General features: G+C 36.0%; 2 protein-coding genes across 2 annotated transcripts; one reads left to right on the top strand and one right to left on the bottom strand.

The window, feature by feature from the left end:
* The first annotated feature begins 4,809 nt into the window (after positions 1 to 4,809).
* LOC132644838 (uncharacterized) lies at positions 4,810 to 10,895 on the top strand. The gene is made up of 2 exons (XM_060361472.1): positions 4,810 to 5,065; positions 9,157 to 10,895. The coding sequence occupies exons 1-2, from the start codon at positions 4,966 to 4,968 to the stop codon at positions 10,371 to 10,373; spliced, it is 1,317 nt and encodes a 438-aa protein (XP_060217455.1). The 5' UTR covers positions 4,810 to 4,965; the 3' UTR covers positions 10,374 to 10,895.
* Positions 10,896 to 14,751: 3,856 nt separating this feature from the next.
* On the bottom strand, positions 14,752 to 16,621 carry LOC132644837 (geranylgeranyl diphosphate reductase, chloroplastic-like). Its single transcript, XM_060361470.1, has one exon. The coding sequence runs from the start codon at positions 16,299 to 16,301 to the stop codon at positions 14,934 to 14,936; it is 1,368 nt and encodes a 455-aa protein (XP_060217453.1). The 5' UTR covers positions 16,302 to 16,621; the 3' UTR covers positions 14,752 to 14,933.
* Positions 16,622 to 17,630: the final 1,009 nt, after the last annotated feature.

Raw genomic sequence — 17,630 nt, 5'->3', positions numbered from 1 at the left:
CATGGAAATATCTTCAAAGTCTTCCATTTGGTCCGGTCCACTAGCTATCAAATCTTCAATTTCTTCCTCTTCGCCTTCCTCCGCTTCTGAGTTTTGGTTGCGTCGCTCCGATCTAATCCAATCTCGAATGCACACTAGTACTTGCAAGCTAAAGCCGGATAATGAATGTCTATGGTCTCCAATTTGCTATCTTCCTTGGCTAAATGCGCTCTCAGAAGCCACGGTTGATACTTGAACCGTAAGGATATCTCGAGCCATTCTTGAAAGTACCGAATAGCTTGCCTTGTACTTCTTCCACCATGCTAAGACGTCCACCTCATCCAGTTGGTTGATATCCACATTTGGCTGCATCAAATAAAAGTTATATTCATCAAAGTTTGCAGTAGAAGAAGAAGTTGGCTGTGAATGTAAAACTTTTAAACCCGACAAACCCTTTTTGCTACTCTGAGAAGTAGTAGGGCGTGGAGCAACGGGTGTAGCACGTTCTTCCAAACTAGAATAATGAGTAAAAACTTTTCTAAACTCATCATCAATAGCGAGATCGGCTTCAGCTAAAGATGGTTGAACTCCCTCTTCAATTTCTAAAAATGTATAAATTTGACTAACCAAATTTTTAGTATAAGACACTTTTAAACAAAGATTTAAAAGAGAACCCAATATAAATAAAGTTGGGATGGGAAAAAAATACTTCTTAAATTTGATTATCATTTCAAAAATAGCCACTTGATAATCGGGTTTATATTTATACTCTTGTAAAACTCTAGCTATTTCCGCTAAGTAGGCTAAAATTCCGGTTACCGTGGGATAGAATTGTCTAGAAAAAACAAGAGTTGCATTATAAATTTTTTCTAAGAGTTCAATACATTCTTTAACATCTTCCCAATGCCTAAAAGTTAACCAATCCTCACTATCAGTATTATATTTGTTGTGAACTTGTTGTATGGAAATCCTATACTCATATGCTTGTTGTAGCATAATGTAACTGTAGTTCCACCTAGTCTCAATTTCTACTTGAATTTTCCTAGGTCTAAGGTTATTTTCCACACAAGCATTCTTAAAATCTCCAATTCTTCCCCTATTAGCATTACAAAAAAGAAACGCAACAACATTTCTAACTTTTTGAACATAATCATCAAAATGCACAAGACCATCTTTAACAATTAAATTTAAAATGTGACAACTACATCTTACATGAAAAATATTTCTTAGAGGAGGGTTTATTTCTCTTTTTAAAAGACCAATTGCCTTTGTATTATTAGAAGCATTATCTAAAGCAATACAAAGTGTTTTTCTATAAATGTTAAAAAATCTCATTATAGTAGACATTGAATCGGCTAATTTTTTTTCATCGTGACGACCTTTTCCTTCGTCATATAAAAAAGCTATAATTCTTTTTTGCATAACCCAGTTGTCATCAACCCAATGATATGTAATAGCAAAAAAATCTAAATGGTTAATACTAAGACCCAAATCAGCGGTAAGACAAACATTACAATTTAAAGAATTAAATACATGGCGCAAATAAAATCTATATTTTTTAAACAAATCTATAACATCGGCTCTACAAGTACTTCTAGGAATACCCTCAAATAACTGGTTATAACAACGTTGAATGTAAGTAACAAACCCCAAACCCGAGAGAAAGGAAAATGGTAAACAATCATAAGCTACCATTTTAGCTATTTCTACGCGTTCTTTTTTCTTGTCATACTTAAAATTTCTACCGGTTCGTGGGTCTATCGTCATTTGAATCCCCCCACATTTGAACCCGTTTGTTCTCCCCAAATATCCATATGTTTGGTTCTCATATGACCATTTAGTGTACCCGTTCCACCATCCTTACCAGTTCTTTACTTAAAACTAAATACTTGTTCACATAGGGTACACGTAGCTGTTTGGTTTTCCCTATTCTTAGTCATAAATTTCCAAACTTTAGTTGTTGGCTTACGAGTTCTAGGCGGTTTGTCTTGTGTATGTGATTGTGCAGGACATGTATCTCCTATGGGATTTTCGGGGGGTTGTGTTTCATCATCATCATCTAAGTCTTCATTAAAAGTGTCGGTAAAATGTTGTTGCATTGCCTCATGACCTAAAAGTGGATTATTTCCACCAACATCAATACCTAAATTAGGTGTTTCTTCCACAAATGTTTCCTCATTAAGCGCACCCCTAACAGTACGACTACTACTACCGGCACCACGTCTTAATCTCTTTGACATTATTAAATAGAATTAATTTAAATCACAATCAAATAAATCACAAGAAAATAAATTACAACAAATTAAATTGCTAGAATTAAATTGCGAAAAATAAATTGCTAGAATTAAATTGCGAAAAATAAAGATAGAGTTGGAACGAAGGTACCAAATTGCCGGATTAATTTCCAACAAAGTGAAGGCGGCTAGAATTGCAAATCCACCAAAACTACTTCGGATTGTTGCAAAATCACCAACTCCACCAACAATATTATAATTGCAAAATTAATAATTGAAAGTTGAAACTATAATAAGACTTTGTGGCTAATTATTGCAAAGAAACTATAATTGAGAGATTGAAATTTGAGAGAAAGATGAAGAAGAGTGAATTGATGTGAATTAAAATGAAAATGAAGAAGGGTTTATATAGGGGTGGGGATGGGTTAAAGTGTTAAAAAAAAAAAAAATTTGGGGGCCAAAAATTAAAAAACTGACCGTTTGGCAACGGCCATTTTTGCAAATGGACCATTGCCAACGGTCCATTAAGGCCCAACGGTTCTTTCCTTTTTTTTTTTTTATTTTTTTTTATTTTTTATTTTCGCCGGTTAAACCGGTCCGGTTCCGGTTTCTAAAATATTGGAACCGGACCGGTAAACAATTACACGGTTAACCGGAACCGGTTAACCGGTTCTACCGGTTCCGGTTTAACCGGTCCGGTTACCGGTTAAAACCGGTTAGCCCGAACCGGTTGCCACCTTTAGCTCACCCGAAACTAAAAATAATGAAAGCATTGATTGAGACTTGAGTATTTGTGTGAGATATGTTTTTGTTGGACATAGAAAGGGGTATTCGCAGGTTAAGAAGTTGTATTTAAAGAAGTTAAACGAGAAAAAGGGAATATAAGGAGACATTAGCGAAAAGTAAAAGTAGCTATTTTTTTAATTAAAAAAATAATTATAGCCTGTTTGACCAGATTTATTTTTTCCCAAAAGTCTTATTTTTTCAATAAGTGTTTATTTTTAAAAAAAATGAGGTGTTTGGCCAAACTTCTGGGAGAAAATAAATGTTTTTGGGGAGTAGAAGAAACAGTTTTTCAGAAGCTAAAAAAATAGCTTTTGTCCAAAAGCACTTTTTTGAAATGTACTTAATAGCTATCTAATAAATGGCCTGATTATATGAAAACTTTTTTATACAATCAGTGCATAGAACACTTAGGACCCTTTTGGCCATAAAAAATATACACCTTTTTTCTGGAATAATTTTTTACTTTATTTGAAAATCATTATTTGGTCATGAAAATTTCAATTTAACTTAAAGTTATATTTCAAATTTGGAAAACAGGTAATCTGTTTTCCAACTCACTTTTCACTTTTGAAGTTGTATTTCATTAAAAAGTACTTTCAAGCTTGAATATTATTCTAAACATTCTTTGCAAAAAATATAATCACACAACTTCACCTTCAACTCCAACTTCATAAATTCCAAATAAAGTGAAAAATATTTGAAATCTATAGCCAAGCGCCTACTTAAACTCATATGAAAATACTGCCAACTTTTTTAGAAGTATTTAAACGCCATTCTATAGTTGCCAAAGGTAGCTGTTTGCAAAAGGCTATTTATATCAGCTTCCAAATTCCAATAAATAAGATGACCGCTGTGAAGCTCCCTTCTAGGTCTTCTTCTGCTTAATATCTCCATCAACGAGGGTTCTCATCTTACGATCAAGCATGGCTTTCAAATGATATAGACTTTTTCACCCTGTTCTTTGCCTTCAAAAAGTTATCATTCATAGGACGAGAAACTAACCTATGCCCGTACATTTCAACCTGCCTTATTGGGACATAGGATTATCATTAAATTAAAGTTTAATACTGTGAAATTCAAACTTAATGACAATTCATGAATGTATGCGTCATTCTAGCCACTAAATTGTAAGAAAACTACATAAAAATGGTCATTGGTACTTCTTTCTTATTCTCTCATTTTCTCCAATAATCTGAAGTTGGAACCACAATAATTAAACTTTAGAACACAATGTTCTTAAAATTTAAATTGAAAAGACTGAACTTCAGGACACTAAAGCTGAAAATTCTAAAGTTTTAAAAAAATTTAACTTAAATGAAACTTTGAATTGAAATACTAAACTTTGGGACACATCGTCCCGAAGTTTAAAACTAAAAAATGGACTTAAGGACACAAGATCTTGAAGTTTTGAGCTAAAAAATTAAACTTGAAGATATTATATGCAGAAGTTTAAACTAATATACAAAACTTAGTGTCCTGAAGTTTTGAACTGTAAAATTTAATTTTAAGACACATCGTCTTAAAGTTTGATAAAGCGAAAAATAAGAAGAAACAACATCAGCCTGCTCTCTAAAAAAGTGGGCAAATATTAAATAAATCATTTGAAAGTCCGGAATAAAACTTAAATAGCAGCCCTAAAAGTGGCTATGGGATAAAAGTTTAAATAGCAGTCCTAAAAGTGGCTATGGGATAAAATTTCCACTTTTTGTTCATGCTACCAGGCCTGTAGGATAAAAGCCCATCACCTATCTAGTCGGTCCCGACCCATTGAACCAATCGGCAATGCCAATTTCAAACATGTAATCTGTGGGCGACAAAGCAAAGCAACTCGGTCTCGTCTTCCCCTTTAATTTATCACTAATAAAAAGCCTTCTTTCCTATTCCTAAGCAGCTGTCCTCATTACTGTTTCTATCCTAACCCTTACCGACTTAGAAAGAAACTCTTCTTTTTTATTTCTTTTGAAAAATGGGGAATTGGAATAGAAGATGGATACCAAGAAAAAAATACAAATACCAAGAATTTCCACCTTCTCCTCCATCCCGTTACGACCAATCTCATTCTTCTGGTACTTTTTTTTTTTTTTTTTTTTTTTTTTAACTTACCCCGTCATTTTTGTGTCATGATATTGTTCTAATTATGTTTTTTTTTTTTTGTGTGTTGATTTATGCCTGTAGTGTTTCCTTGATCCACTATTTGGTGAAAATAATGGGTTTCCTTTTTTATTTTTAACTTCACAAAAAAAAATTGAATTTCAATTTTAGTGAGAGATGGATCCTGTGGCGGAAAGGATCCATTTAAGTACTTGCTTTTGTGTGCGTTTGGTATTCCAGAAAATATTTTTCAATTTTCCCATCAGGGTCGACCAAAATTTTTGGAAAATATTTTCTCCGAGTAAATAAGTTTTTAAGAATGAGTAAAATGCAAATGGCATTCCACCTTGATTGTGTCTTCCCTACCCTCCAGCATACCACATCTTCACCCCCACCCCACCCCACCACCCATCCCTACCCCCACACCCACCCCCACTCCCCATAGTATTTATGGATTATATACAAATGCTTTTAGAATAATATTTTTTCCTCACGTACCGAACATAAGAAAACTAAGTAAGAAATTTTTATTTGATGATTGCAATAGTAAAAAGATAGTCATGTTTCTTTGATATATTCTTTGCCTAAATATTTGGGTTTCTGTTTTATTTATGGTCGGATACTTTTATATGAAATTTGAGCGAGTTTAAGTTTAAACTTGCTAAAAAATGGCACTTGCTATTTTTGGGTAGAATCCATTAATTTCCTTCTTTTTTCGCCTTTTGTTTTCTTTTGTATTTGCTTGATTTAGTTCAGCTTTTTTAAAGTGATTGGTTTCGTGTATGTATGTGTAGGAGCTAGAGTACAAGTGAGCAAGTTTTTTTTTTTTTTTGGTTTCTTATAGCCTGCTTGGCCAAGCTTATTTTTCTCCAAAAGTGCTTATTTTAAAAAAAGTGAGGTGTTTGGCCAAATTTTTGGGAGAAAGTAATTACTTTTGGGGAGTAGCAGAAGCAGTTTTTCGGAAGCTAAAAAAAGTAGTTTTTCCCCGAAGTACTTTTTTGAAAAACACTTTTGAGAAAAATACACTTAAAAACACTTTTTAAACGCTTGGCCAAACGCTAATTGCTGCTCAAAAGTGTTTTTAAAATTAATTGGCAAAACACAAACTGCCTCTCACAAAAAGTACTTGTCAAAATAAGTTGATTTTAGAAGCTTAGCCAAACAAGCTATTTTTCTGTTTGTTTTTATTATTTGGGCGGAGGATTAAACAGATTCTGGTCGACGATGTTTTGGAGAAGGGAAAAAATTGTTTTGCAAAATGGAAAAGGGTTGCTGTATGATTGAATTTTATTTCTTAGCCGGTGATAGAATATTTTACTGTTGATTTGAATGTGTTGTAACTTATCCAATGGAGACACTTGATTGACTGTTTTTTTTTTCTCTCTTCTCCATTATATTTGGCCATCACAAGATTCTTTTAGATAGTGTTTGTCTGACTGATCCCCCCCAAAAAAATATAATTTGAATAATGGTGCTAGCTTCTCTAATATTTAAGCTCCTAATCTTCTTTTTTTTTGAATAATAAGTGATGGTAGTGAGAACTACGTTCGACTTGATTCTTGCTTCGACAAGATACGTAGGCAGCCCTACTCTGGGGTTTGGTCCCACCAAGTCAAAAAAGAAAGTGATGGTAATGATTTCACTGAGAACTTTACTAAGGCAGGGTAAGATATGTACGGCCAACATATCACAAATTACTTCCTATCACTGCTAGTAATCTGTGAAATCCACACAAGAATTGACATCATTTACAATAAGTCATATTACACCAAGAATTTGATATTTGTAAGAAGCTAGTTTTATCGTTAGAGTAGCTAACTGTCTGTCCATAATAGAGCCATTTTATCATTGGGCAATTGAATAAATTCCTCCTCGTTGTTCAGGTTCAATCATCTACTCTGCGGTCAGTTATGGAGATATCCTGGTTCAGGAATAGGTGAATAACTGAATAGATCTGAAAATAATTTTTAGAGTTATAGCTGGTAATGCCATGGATTAATTAATCTTGGTGGTACAATTCCTCCCAAAGCTTCCTTATATGTGTCAGTGGGGTTACTCAATGGAGCCACTTGCTGTTCCTGAAATCCAATTTCCATACATCCTTTCCCCTAATACTCACTATCCATTAGATGTGTTTCTCATTGCTAAATCTCCAAAGCCATTTGCAAAGATTTTATTTCTGACCCCTAAACTACTACATCTTTTGGAAGATATGACCATTGCTGTTGACCAATATACTTCTGGTCTTACGGATGGCGAGAACTGTCAAATTTGATAAGTTAATCTTGTTTGCAAAGTTATTGAAATGTGTATATAGGGGGACGGGGGAGTTAATCAGTTATCATCTTCCTATAGTTTCAAATATTATACTGAATCGCTCCATTTGACTACTTTTCAGTTTCAAAAAATAAAAAATAAAAATAAAAATTATACTGAATCGCTTCCCTAAGGACTGTGATAGTATATACTCCCTCTGTTTCAATTTATGTGAACCCATTTGACTGGGCACGATATTTAATAAAGAGTGAAGACTTTTGAAACTTGTGGTTCAAAATAAGTCTTGAATATTTATAGCGTTAATGTAATGGAGACTAACATGTTTTTTGCTTCAAAAGCCCTATGGCTTTTGCTTCTGTATTATGGCACCTTCCAGTTGCCCTATACCAATGACAACATCTTACTTCATCAAAAAAAAAAAATAAGTCTTGAATATTTATGTGGCTGTAAATCATTTCATAAAGTGAATTTTGCAAATTAGGAAAGAAGTCGTTCATTTTGGCACGAACTAAAAAGGAAATAGGTTCACATAAATTGAAACAGAGGGAGTACATTGTTATTTAAAAAACTGTGACTTCATATATTTTCCCAGTCTTGAATTTAGGAAAAAGATGAGACCTATATTGCTGTGCGTTTATGATACAATAACGGATACGCGGAGACAAGAAATTAAGAAGAAAAGTAAAAGGATAGATAGATTGAGACAAAAATAGGCACAATTAGGCAACCAAAGTTCTTAATTAACTAAGACCTCTTAATTACACACTATTAAGCACCTAATCTCTTAGGATGACCTCAAGGGAACTAATGTCCCAAGCAACCAATCCTCTCAACAATGTGACAAGCACAAGTCTTCAACAAGCCCTCAAACACTCAAACCCTCAAAAGAGTATCAAAACATCATTCATCCAAATAGTCCAAGTCTAATGAAATTATACCCTTAATGAAGTGAGGGCCTTGTTTGGTTGGTCTTCCTTTGTGATATGATGGCTTTGCATTTAAGTAATAGCCCCTCTTTGCACGCGTAGCCATCCTCTTCACTCATTTGGCCATCTTGATGCTCCTCTTTCTCCACTTTATCCTCCCATGCAATCATCCACACTTGGAATACTCGGGAAGGTTCTCGAAATGTCCTTATAGCAACTCGGATTGCATCAGTTTAAGTTTTAAGTGCAGATACGTTGACCACTTAGACCTGGTACAATTGGTTGATAGCATGAAAATTTCACATCAGATAGTAATCTCATAGAGGTAGTAATTTTTCTGTTCCTTTTTTTTTGTTGATAAAATAGTGGTAATTTGCATCTTATACGATTAAACGTGTCTTTCACGAGAGAATTTAGAACGACTCATCCTCGTTAGTTGGAGATAGTAGAAGGTGGGTCCCATTATCTACTGATTTTTGAAGCAGGAAATAGTGAATTGCTTGGTTATAAAGAAACGTTTTTAATCTTGTACAAGGAATATTCCTTTACCGCAAAAATGTCAGTGTTGAAGCCACCTGGCCCTGTTGTAACCCCAAGCTTTCCCTGAATATTTTGTCCCTAGATTCTATGCTTCAGAAGTTACATATACACACATACGTATGTATGTCTATATAAAAGATTTTGATGGACACAATTAGAATTCTGATTGTTGTGGATGTTTCTTCTTTTATTTATTTAAATTATTTTTTGTTTGCATAAAATATTGTCATCTTATGTCCTGTCATCTGCACATCTGTTTGAATGTTATCAAGTCTTGTATTATCTACAAAATCTGATAACTTCTTCATTTTCACTTTTTAAAGCTATCCAGGAAAATAGTGTCCCATCATGGGAAATAGATTTCTGCAGAGCAGCTGGAATTCCTTGGCACAAGGTTGTGAGTGCAAAAAAATACATGTACTGTTATGATAATGTGGTTAAGTGGGATGACTCTGCAGGTCAAGAAGCACTGGACGATGCAAAAAGAAGATATTGGGGTTGGATAAGTGGTCTTCCCCCTCAGAGTCTTCCTCCTGATCCAAATATGTACATTGATAAAGTTGATTGGGACTCAACTATTGATCCGGAGCTGATATTAGATTTGGACAGAGAGTATTTTAATCCTAATGAAGTTGATAACTCTGTCAAGTCTGAGAATAACATAGTTTCTGGATGCACCCTGGTATGGGAGGATAAAACTGGTGATAATAGTGAAAATCCTTGGGGAAGTGGTAATGTGCAGGGCTCTAAAGCTGGTGATAATGGTGAAAATCCTTGGGAAAGTGGTAATATGCAGGGCTCTAAAGCTGGTGAGAATCCTTGGGAAAGTGGTAATGTGCAGGGCTCTAAAGCTGGTGAAAATCCTTGGGAAAGTGGTAACGTGCAGGGATCTAAAACTTTTAAGTATGTGGAGCAGACTTGGAATGAATGGGATAACCCTGCAAACATCAAAGACGACGATCCGTGGGAAAGGAGTTGCCCTAAAACCCAGGGGATCTTGACGGACACTGCCTGGGGAGGCTGTGGAAATGAGTCATGGGGTTGGAACACGGGGCCAAATTATGAGAATGGATTTGCTTGTGTTGATAATACTTTTAGCAATTTGTGGCATCAAGGTGGTGGAAGTGTTGCTGGTGCTAAAGGAAACGAATGGGCTAATAATAGAACTGGTTCCTGGGGTCGAAACCGTTGGAATACTAGGGGGCATGAGCAGTGGAATTCAGACTATGGTTCTCGTCGGAATAGGAACCTTAGTCGAGGTGGTGGAACAACCTCAAAAGAGAGAAGATGGGGAGAATCAGAGTTCACGTCTTGGGATCGGCAGCGATTACCAAGGCAGAGTAATGAGAGAAATGTGGATTTTGGAAGACCTAGCGGAGGTGAAAAAACCTTCTATACTGGTTCGCGCAAGAGGGAAGGTTCTTCACAACATATGTCGGGGTACAATAGATCAAGGTTTCAAGGTGATGAACAGAGGACTGCATGCAATTGGAGAGAAGAAAAACCACAGAAGAGGGTTACTTTTAGCTTTAATGACTAGTTGACCAACTTTTTAAAGTCACCTTTTCAGTGAATAGTTGACCAACTTCTGGATCTTTTTGTATGTTAGTCAACATCATTGGGTGTTACCGAGCTCGGTGGTGAAGCAGCTGCAACCATGATTTTGTAGAGGGATGGCAGAGAAGGACAGCAGGTTGGGAGGCAGCTCTCTCGTGCCTATGAGCCAGAAGAATAGGAGAATTTTTTATGGCATCGGGCGAAACATGTGTAACATAAAAAAGCTCTTTTTCCGTTCATTTATATTTTTTGCTTAAGGAGAAAATACCCTGCTGGATGGATAGTTGGGTAGGTATGATAGATGAATGATAAATGATAAATGCATGTCGTTAAGCCATGTACCTTTGCAGTAAATGGTTTTGATGCTGTTTTGGTGTAGTATAAATGAAAGAATTTTGATATTAAAAAAATGCTGTAAGCTTGTAAATCTATATAAAATGGCACCCTTTTCCTGTCTGGGAATTCGCTATGGGTATAAAATGCATTGAGGAATGTTGTGCTTTTAGCCTGGTTGTGATTTGTTGTACCCTTTATAACTGTTATTTTAGATGCTTGTCGGCAGATCAAAGACCGGCTGTCATGGTCCCGGTGCATCTCTTCAGACTTTCATTTCGAAGAAGTTCAAGCTGAATGGTGATTGTATCAACTTCTAAGATTGTTTTGGTGTTCGGTTTTCTTCTCTCTCACTTTGGGAACAAATTTCTTCACTAAAGTTGCATTGACTTCACTGAAAATGGTCTTTCCTTTTTCTTCTGATCCTGAATTGTTGGTTGGAATTTTTAAGCAAGAAACTTTCTTTGGAAGATATTATTAGAATGTTTTGCTTGCATGTGTTCTATGCTTGAAAACTCTGCATTTCACGCACTTTCGTTCTTGTGAGGTCTTAGCAGATCATCTATGAGCATCTCTGGATTCTCAACTGTGGTTAGTCAGGTGAGAACTAGCTTTCAACCGACTAAATTTCAAATAGCAAGTTGGTATCACTGCACTTTCATGTCATCCCACTACTTAAGCGCTACTTTCCCATGTTATACCTCTGTCGGATCGATCGATGCAGCTATAAGAGGGTTTGTCCAATCTAGTGATCCCAATATCCAGTCTGACCCGTATTTGATGCTGGTAATACTTCCCAAACCTGGCTCTTGATTGCAATTTTTTCTAATTGCAAAGTGTTTACCTTCTTTAGGCCCTCAAATAAGGTATATACTCTGTAATATGTTTCCATCTTCTCTTTCTCTCGTCAGGATAGAAGACCCTAAAACTCGTGTTTGATCTCCATATTAGTGTACTGCCAGGTGATATAAGTGCTGGAGGGGAAGCTGAGGATATATACATATACATATATATAGATATATATACATACATATGTATATGTATATATACATACATATGTATATATATATATATATATATATATATATATGTATGTATATATATGTATATGTATGTATATGTATATACATCATTTGGATCTTGCGAGTCTTGAAAATTAATATCATCTCCTTCGAAATCTGAATTATGGAATTTTTTTTCTAGTGTCTCTTTTACTATATTTTCTATTTTTTCCTTCTTCTTCTTTTTTGCAAGTGTGCTTTTATTTGTAGAAGTTGCTCCTTGCGTAAGTGTCTTTGGTAGTCTCCGTCTTGTTTGGAGAGATGAACATCCCTCATTTTCACTTTTTGGCAAAGTGACAGCCATCAACGGATTTGATAAGTCTTTACCGGCTACCGTTTGAACCGGACTAGCTGTATCCTTACCCGATACAGTGGGTCAGACTGCATTCATTGGGAAATGCACACCCGTCTCATCCATTTTTGTCTGAGATGGAGAACTCTGAGATTGCATCAATTCGAACTTAACCGCTTGTAGTTTTTGTTCTAATGTCTTCACTTGATCCAAGAGTTTCACTTTTTCTTGAACTAATGTCTCTTTCTGCTGATTTAATCTCTTGACCACTTCAGTCATAGTAGAACAATGATCATAAAAAATTATTTTGTCTGTGTCTTTTTGTACATTGTACTGAGGGATTTTGTTCGGGTTTTGTCTAAGAGCTGGAGAAATATAGTAGTTTGAACCTAATACTCCTCTAGCATAGTCTAATGCTTCAGTGAAATTATTAAATCCTTTAAAAAGAGGTTTTCTTATGTCTTAAATAGAGTCTAAAACTTCTATCCAAGTTTGAAAAATACCATTAGTTTTACCGTGAATTACAACATAAAATTTAAATTTTTTGTCTAAATTTCGGTCTGTAAAATACTGACAAAGAGAATTTATAGTAGCTACAAAATGTTTAGAGTCTTTTCTATTATGCGAAATCCATAAATTATCCACTAAGCATCTTTGTTGTCTGTCTATTACGTATTTTAGTAATACTTTAAAAGTCCAATTAGATGGATGGAAAGCTACTAAGTTATTGGCTCCGAATTGTATTCTTTTCATAGTATTTCTCTCTAATAAAGATGTAGGTCTAAAATGGAGGTTACCTAATACTGTCGGTCTGTATGTGTCTTGGGTTGAGGCTATGCCTTTCCCTTGTCTGCTGTCTAAGAACTGGAAGGTCTCATGCTGTTCAAATAAAAAATTAGTTAGCAGTAATCTTTAGTCTACTTAATTGGTCTGCTAAATTATTATCTTTTCCTTTATATGTTCAAATTTTAAATTATAAATTAAAATGGTATCTAAAAAATTTAGCCATCATCTTCTACTGCTATTTTTATCATTTATCTTTTGATAGAATTTAACTATAGCTTCGCAGTCTACATATATGTATGTATATGTATATATATATATATGGGTAGCCATGGGATGGAAATTACTATCCAAGCCCTAACCTTCTGTATCTTTCATGCAATCTTTGTCTGAATGTAAATTAGTTAAATTGGCTTTCAAGTGCTTTGTTTTTACAACGACCTTTAATTTTGACATTTGATCAAAGGAAGCCAATAAGTTTACATCAATGGAGAGGAAGACCGAATTCCTTAAAAATACAATTTATTTTTGTGATATTAAAGCGTGACCCCATTGAGACTTTTTCCCCCTCTATTGTTGCACTTGTGTCGGTTTCTCGTTTCAATGATACATTTGTTCTTTGATTGAAATTATTCTTCATCCTTTTTTTTCGGAGGGGTGGGGTGGGGGTAATTCAAGAATTGTGTTGCAGCTATGACCCTGGAGGAATGCTTTCGATTCACAAAGGGGATTTAAGGACCTGTTTGGTCATACAAATTATTCATTTTTTTTCGAAATAATTTGCGTTTTATTTGAAGATAATGTTTGACCATGGAAATTTCAAATCAATGATGGTTGTTGATAGTGGTGGTAGTCGTTGTGATGGTGGAGTTAGTTGATATTAGTGATCGGCGGTGTTGATAGTGATGGATGAAGAATGTGTGGTGGTTGACGATGGCATTGAGGGTAGCGGAGCGGTGCTAGTTATGATGGTAGAGGTGGTTGGTAAGGATTGGCTGCAGTGGTGGTAGTGATTGATAGTGGCGGCGGCGGCCATTGATATCATTATAGTGATGAAAATGATAGGTGTGGTAGCAATTGACAGTAATGATTGTCAGTGGTGATTGTGATGACAGAGGTTGGTAGTTGACGGGTGATGGGGTGGTAGAACTGATTAGTGGTGGCGGGGGTGGAGAGTGGGGTAGGGGCAGGTAGGTGGGTGGGGTGGGGTTTTGGAGAGCGGGGGTGGTGATGGTGGTTGTGATGGCAGAGGTGGTTAGTGGTGGTGGGATTGGAGGGGGGTGGGGTGGAGCTGGTTGTAAAAATTAGGGGAAAGAACGTCGCTGTCCCTTGAAAGTAAAATAATTGTTCGCTCATACGCCTCTTACTTTCATGCCTTGAAATTATTAGTCGAAATGCCCCCAAAATTATGATACCAACAAGATATATAAATATACTGAGATAGTATCAAAAGACACTTTTCTTAGAAAAACTTTTATAATACCATCATCTTATATACATATGCTGTGATAATATCGTGGAGGACTACTTCTGTCCTTCAATGAGACACTTCTCAGTCTTCCGTGATACCATCGTGGTATATAAATATACTGAGATTATATCAGGGAGGACTGCGTAAGTCCTCTTAGTCCTCCATGATACCATCATCATGATATAAAAATATACTGTGGTGGTATCATGGAGGAAGGATTTTGGGCGAGGAGGTGCTCAGGTAAATATTTTCGGTCGGTTGGGTAAGAAGCAAAATTAGTTTAGGAGGTAGTATGGGCGGGTAAATACGTGAGAGAATTTCAGCACAATAACAAGCATTCTTTAGCTGATTGTGGTCTTAAACAAAAACAATCACTAGTTAGGAATGAACTGATTGTTTAGCTTTTCATTTTACAAGTAAATCAACTTTGAAGATTTATTGCTCTCATTCTACGCATCCCTTTTTTATTTGACATTATTGGACTACAACTGCTCCATTTTAATTGATATGTGAGAAAAACACGTACAAGAATTAAATTGGTTACACATAGAACAAATGACATAATAAACATAACCGATTGAAATATTTGACTATTAGGATAATCTATACTCGTGAGAGAATTTTTTGGGCAGATGCTTCCATTTCTCGCCCCATAATATTACACCTAACCAAACTCGAAATTGTGTTCATGACCATTTTAGCATCTTCCCACCTATTGCCACTAGCTAATTTCTTATACAAGTAGCTATCAAATGTCATTCTTTGCACATATTCGTCTCCACACAACTCTATCAATGCTTCCCTTGCTGCATTGCTGCCATAAAACACTTTATGCAACACATCCAAGAACTTGAAAGTTGTAAAATACTTGTCATCCCACTTTCTTAAATATTCTCTCTTCAAATCATCTTCACTGATCATGTTTTCTCCGCCTTCCGAGGCCTTCACGATTGCTTCCCCACAGATTCTTCCGCTTTTCGCCGCAAAATATATTCCTTCGCCCGAACATTTCGTCACGTATCCCGCTGCATCCCCTACCAGAGCGACCCGTCCACGAACCCGAACCGCGCGGGGATGCTCCGGTATGGGATGAGCCTCCACTTTAATCACTTTTCCGCCATCAATCTTTGGTTTGGCTCGTGCTCTGATAGCACGTTGAAATGATTTAATATCACCCTTCGAACACACCGTACCCGTCCCCACTGCCACGTGGTCACATTTCGGAAACACCCACGCGTAAAAATCGGGTGACACGTCATTCCCAACATAAATCTCAGCTAAATTCTCGTAATACCCCATTTTATCCTCAGGCAATTTAATCCTCTCTTGAAAAGCAATGGCAGTAGCGTAATTTCCAGCTTTAATGGATTTAGCCACACGGCTATTCGCCCCATCAGCGCCAATAACAACATCAACAGCAAGCTGACGCTGGCAATTACCGATGATGTAGTTAATGACGTAAGGTTCACGTAAGGATGTGGGGACCACGAGATCGGTAACTAGGGCTTTAATTAGGGTGGCGCCGGTGGCTTCGGCGCGGCGGCGGAGGAATGAGTCTAACACCTCTCGGCGGAGCATAGCGATGAACTCGTGTGGTCCTAGGGTTTTACCGAAATCGACGATGAGATTTGATGGTGAAATGAATCGCATTTGGGTGACGTGGCGATCGATGAGGTGTGTGGGGATTGAGAACTCGTCGAGCATGCATAGTGGGATCGCGCCGCCGCATGGTTTGGCGGTGGCTGGGCTGCTGCGTTCGAAGAGGAATGTTTCGATTCCGCCAGCGGCAAGAGATTCTGCGGCGGAGGAACCGGCTGGGCCGCCGCCGATAACAGCTGCTCGGAGTTTGCAGGTAATGGGGTTTTTGGTGTTTGGTTTGAAGTGATGGGATTGGTTTTGTGGGTTTTGGGTTTTGAGTGGGAGTGGAAGAGAACGAAGAGGGTGAAGATCTAAGTATATTTGGGAGGCCATTTTTGATAAAAAAGGTTTGGCAATGCTTGGTAGGTTATAATGAGATTATATGTATTTTAAAAGGTTAAAGATGCTAAGATGGTGGAAAGAACTCAACTTTTGTTTATTTTAGTGTGTGGGGTTTTAACCTTTAGTGAGTTTAGCAGGTGTGTAAGGTGGACACAGGAGGTTGGTATTCTAGTAACTAGTAATTTCCCACACAAGTTTGAATTTCAAATCAATTGTTATATGTCACATATAATATGTGTCCTTAACTCCTTATTATACTCACTAAAGAATCATACTTTAGCTTTTGCGATGCTTTTGTTGTTTATGCAGTAGAAAACTATTGTTGCTGATGTCTTATCTTATACTCCAATAGAGTGAGTGATTATATTTCTTGTTGCTGTCTTTTTCGATTGGGAACTCCAAAGCTCATAATTTTTTAGTGCCAAATGCATAAGCAACCCTTTAAATTTGTAGTAATTTTCTATTTTGGTACCTTAACTAAGAGGTATTCCTATTAGACAGTTCAACACTACTACCTATTGAACACCTCACTGACAATTACCAAAAATAAATCAAGCGTGTGATTGACACACTGCTGATGTGGATAAATATTGAATAAAATGTAAACATGTGGTGTTTGTATTCATATATTATTAAAAGAAATTGAATTATATATATATATATATATATATATATATATTTCTTTCTGTTTTAATCCATACTATATTAAAAGTACGAAGAGTTTTAGAAATGTTGATTGAACTTTTTGCCCTTCATTAAAAGACTTTACAATAGACAAAATAGTCATTTACTATTTTTTCTCATATTATTATTTAATATATTACACTAAATAACAAATAATATATTTTTGGCAAAAGAAAAGAATAAATCACATTAGGATTCCTTTACGGAAATTGTCGTAGATTACTACAAAGGAAAGAGATCACGTTTAGGATTCTGCAATTAATATAAGGGAAAAGGATAAAAAATACCTCTCTAATTTGGAAAAAGGGCTAAAAATATCCTCCGAACTTATTTTGCATCAAAAATACCCCCTTCATTCTTAAAATTTTCAAATATACCTCTGTCTTGACGGAAATTATCCCCTAAAATAACCTGAAATAATTTTTTAAACCCGCTCCATCAGTTAAACTCGACCCAACTAAATAATAACCCATAAGATCCCCAATTTTGATTTAATCAAATCAGTTAACAAAGAATAAGAAAAGATACAGGCAAATTAGAGAAGAAAAAATAACCAAAGAAATGCTTACAAAATGTCTTCCTAACGTTGCAAAACCCCAACTGGGAGTATGTATATACTAGGTAACTTATCCGCGC

This window comes from Lycium barbarum, chromosome 6, assembly GCF_019175385.1.
Source record: "Lycium barbarum isolate Lr01 chromosome 6, ASM1917538v2, whole genome shotgun sequence".
Taxonomy (NCBI): domain Eukaryota; kingdom Viridiplantae; phylum Streptophyta; class Magnoliopsida; order Solanales; family Solanaceae; genus Lycium; species Lycium barbarum.
The sequence above is the reverse complement of the archived record's forward strand: the minus strand, read 5'-3'. Positions and strand labels throughout refer to the sequence as shown.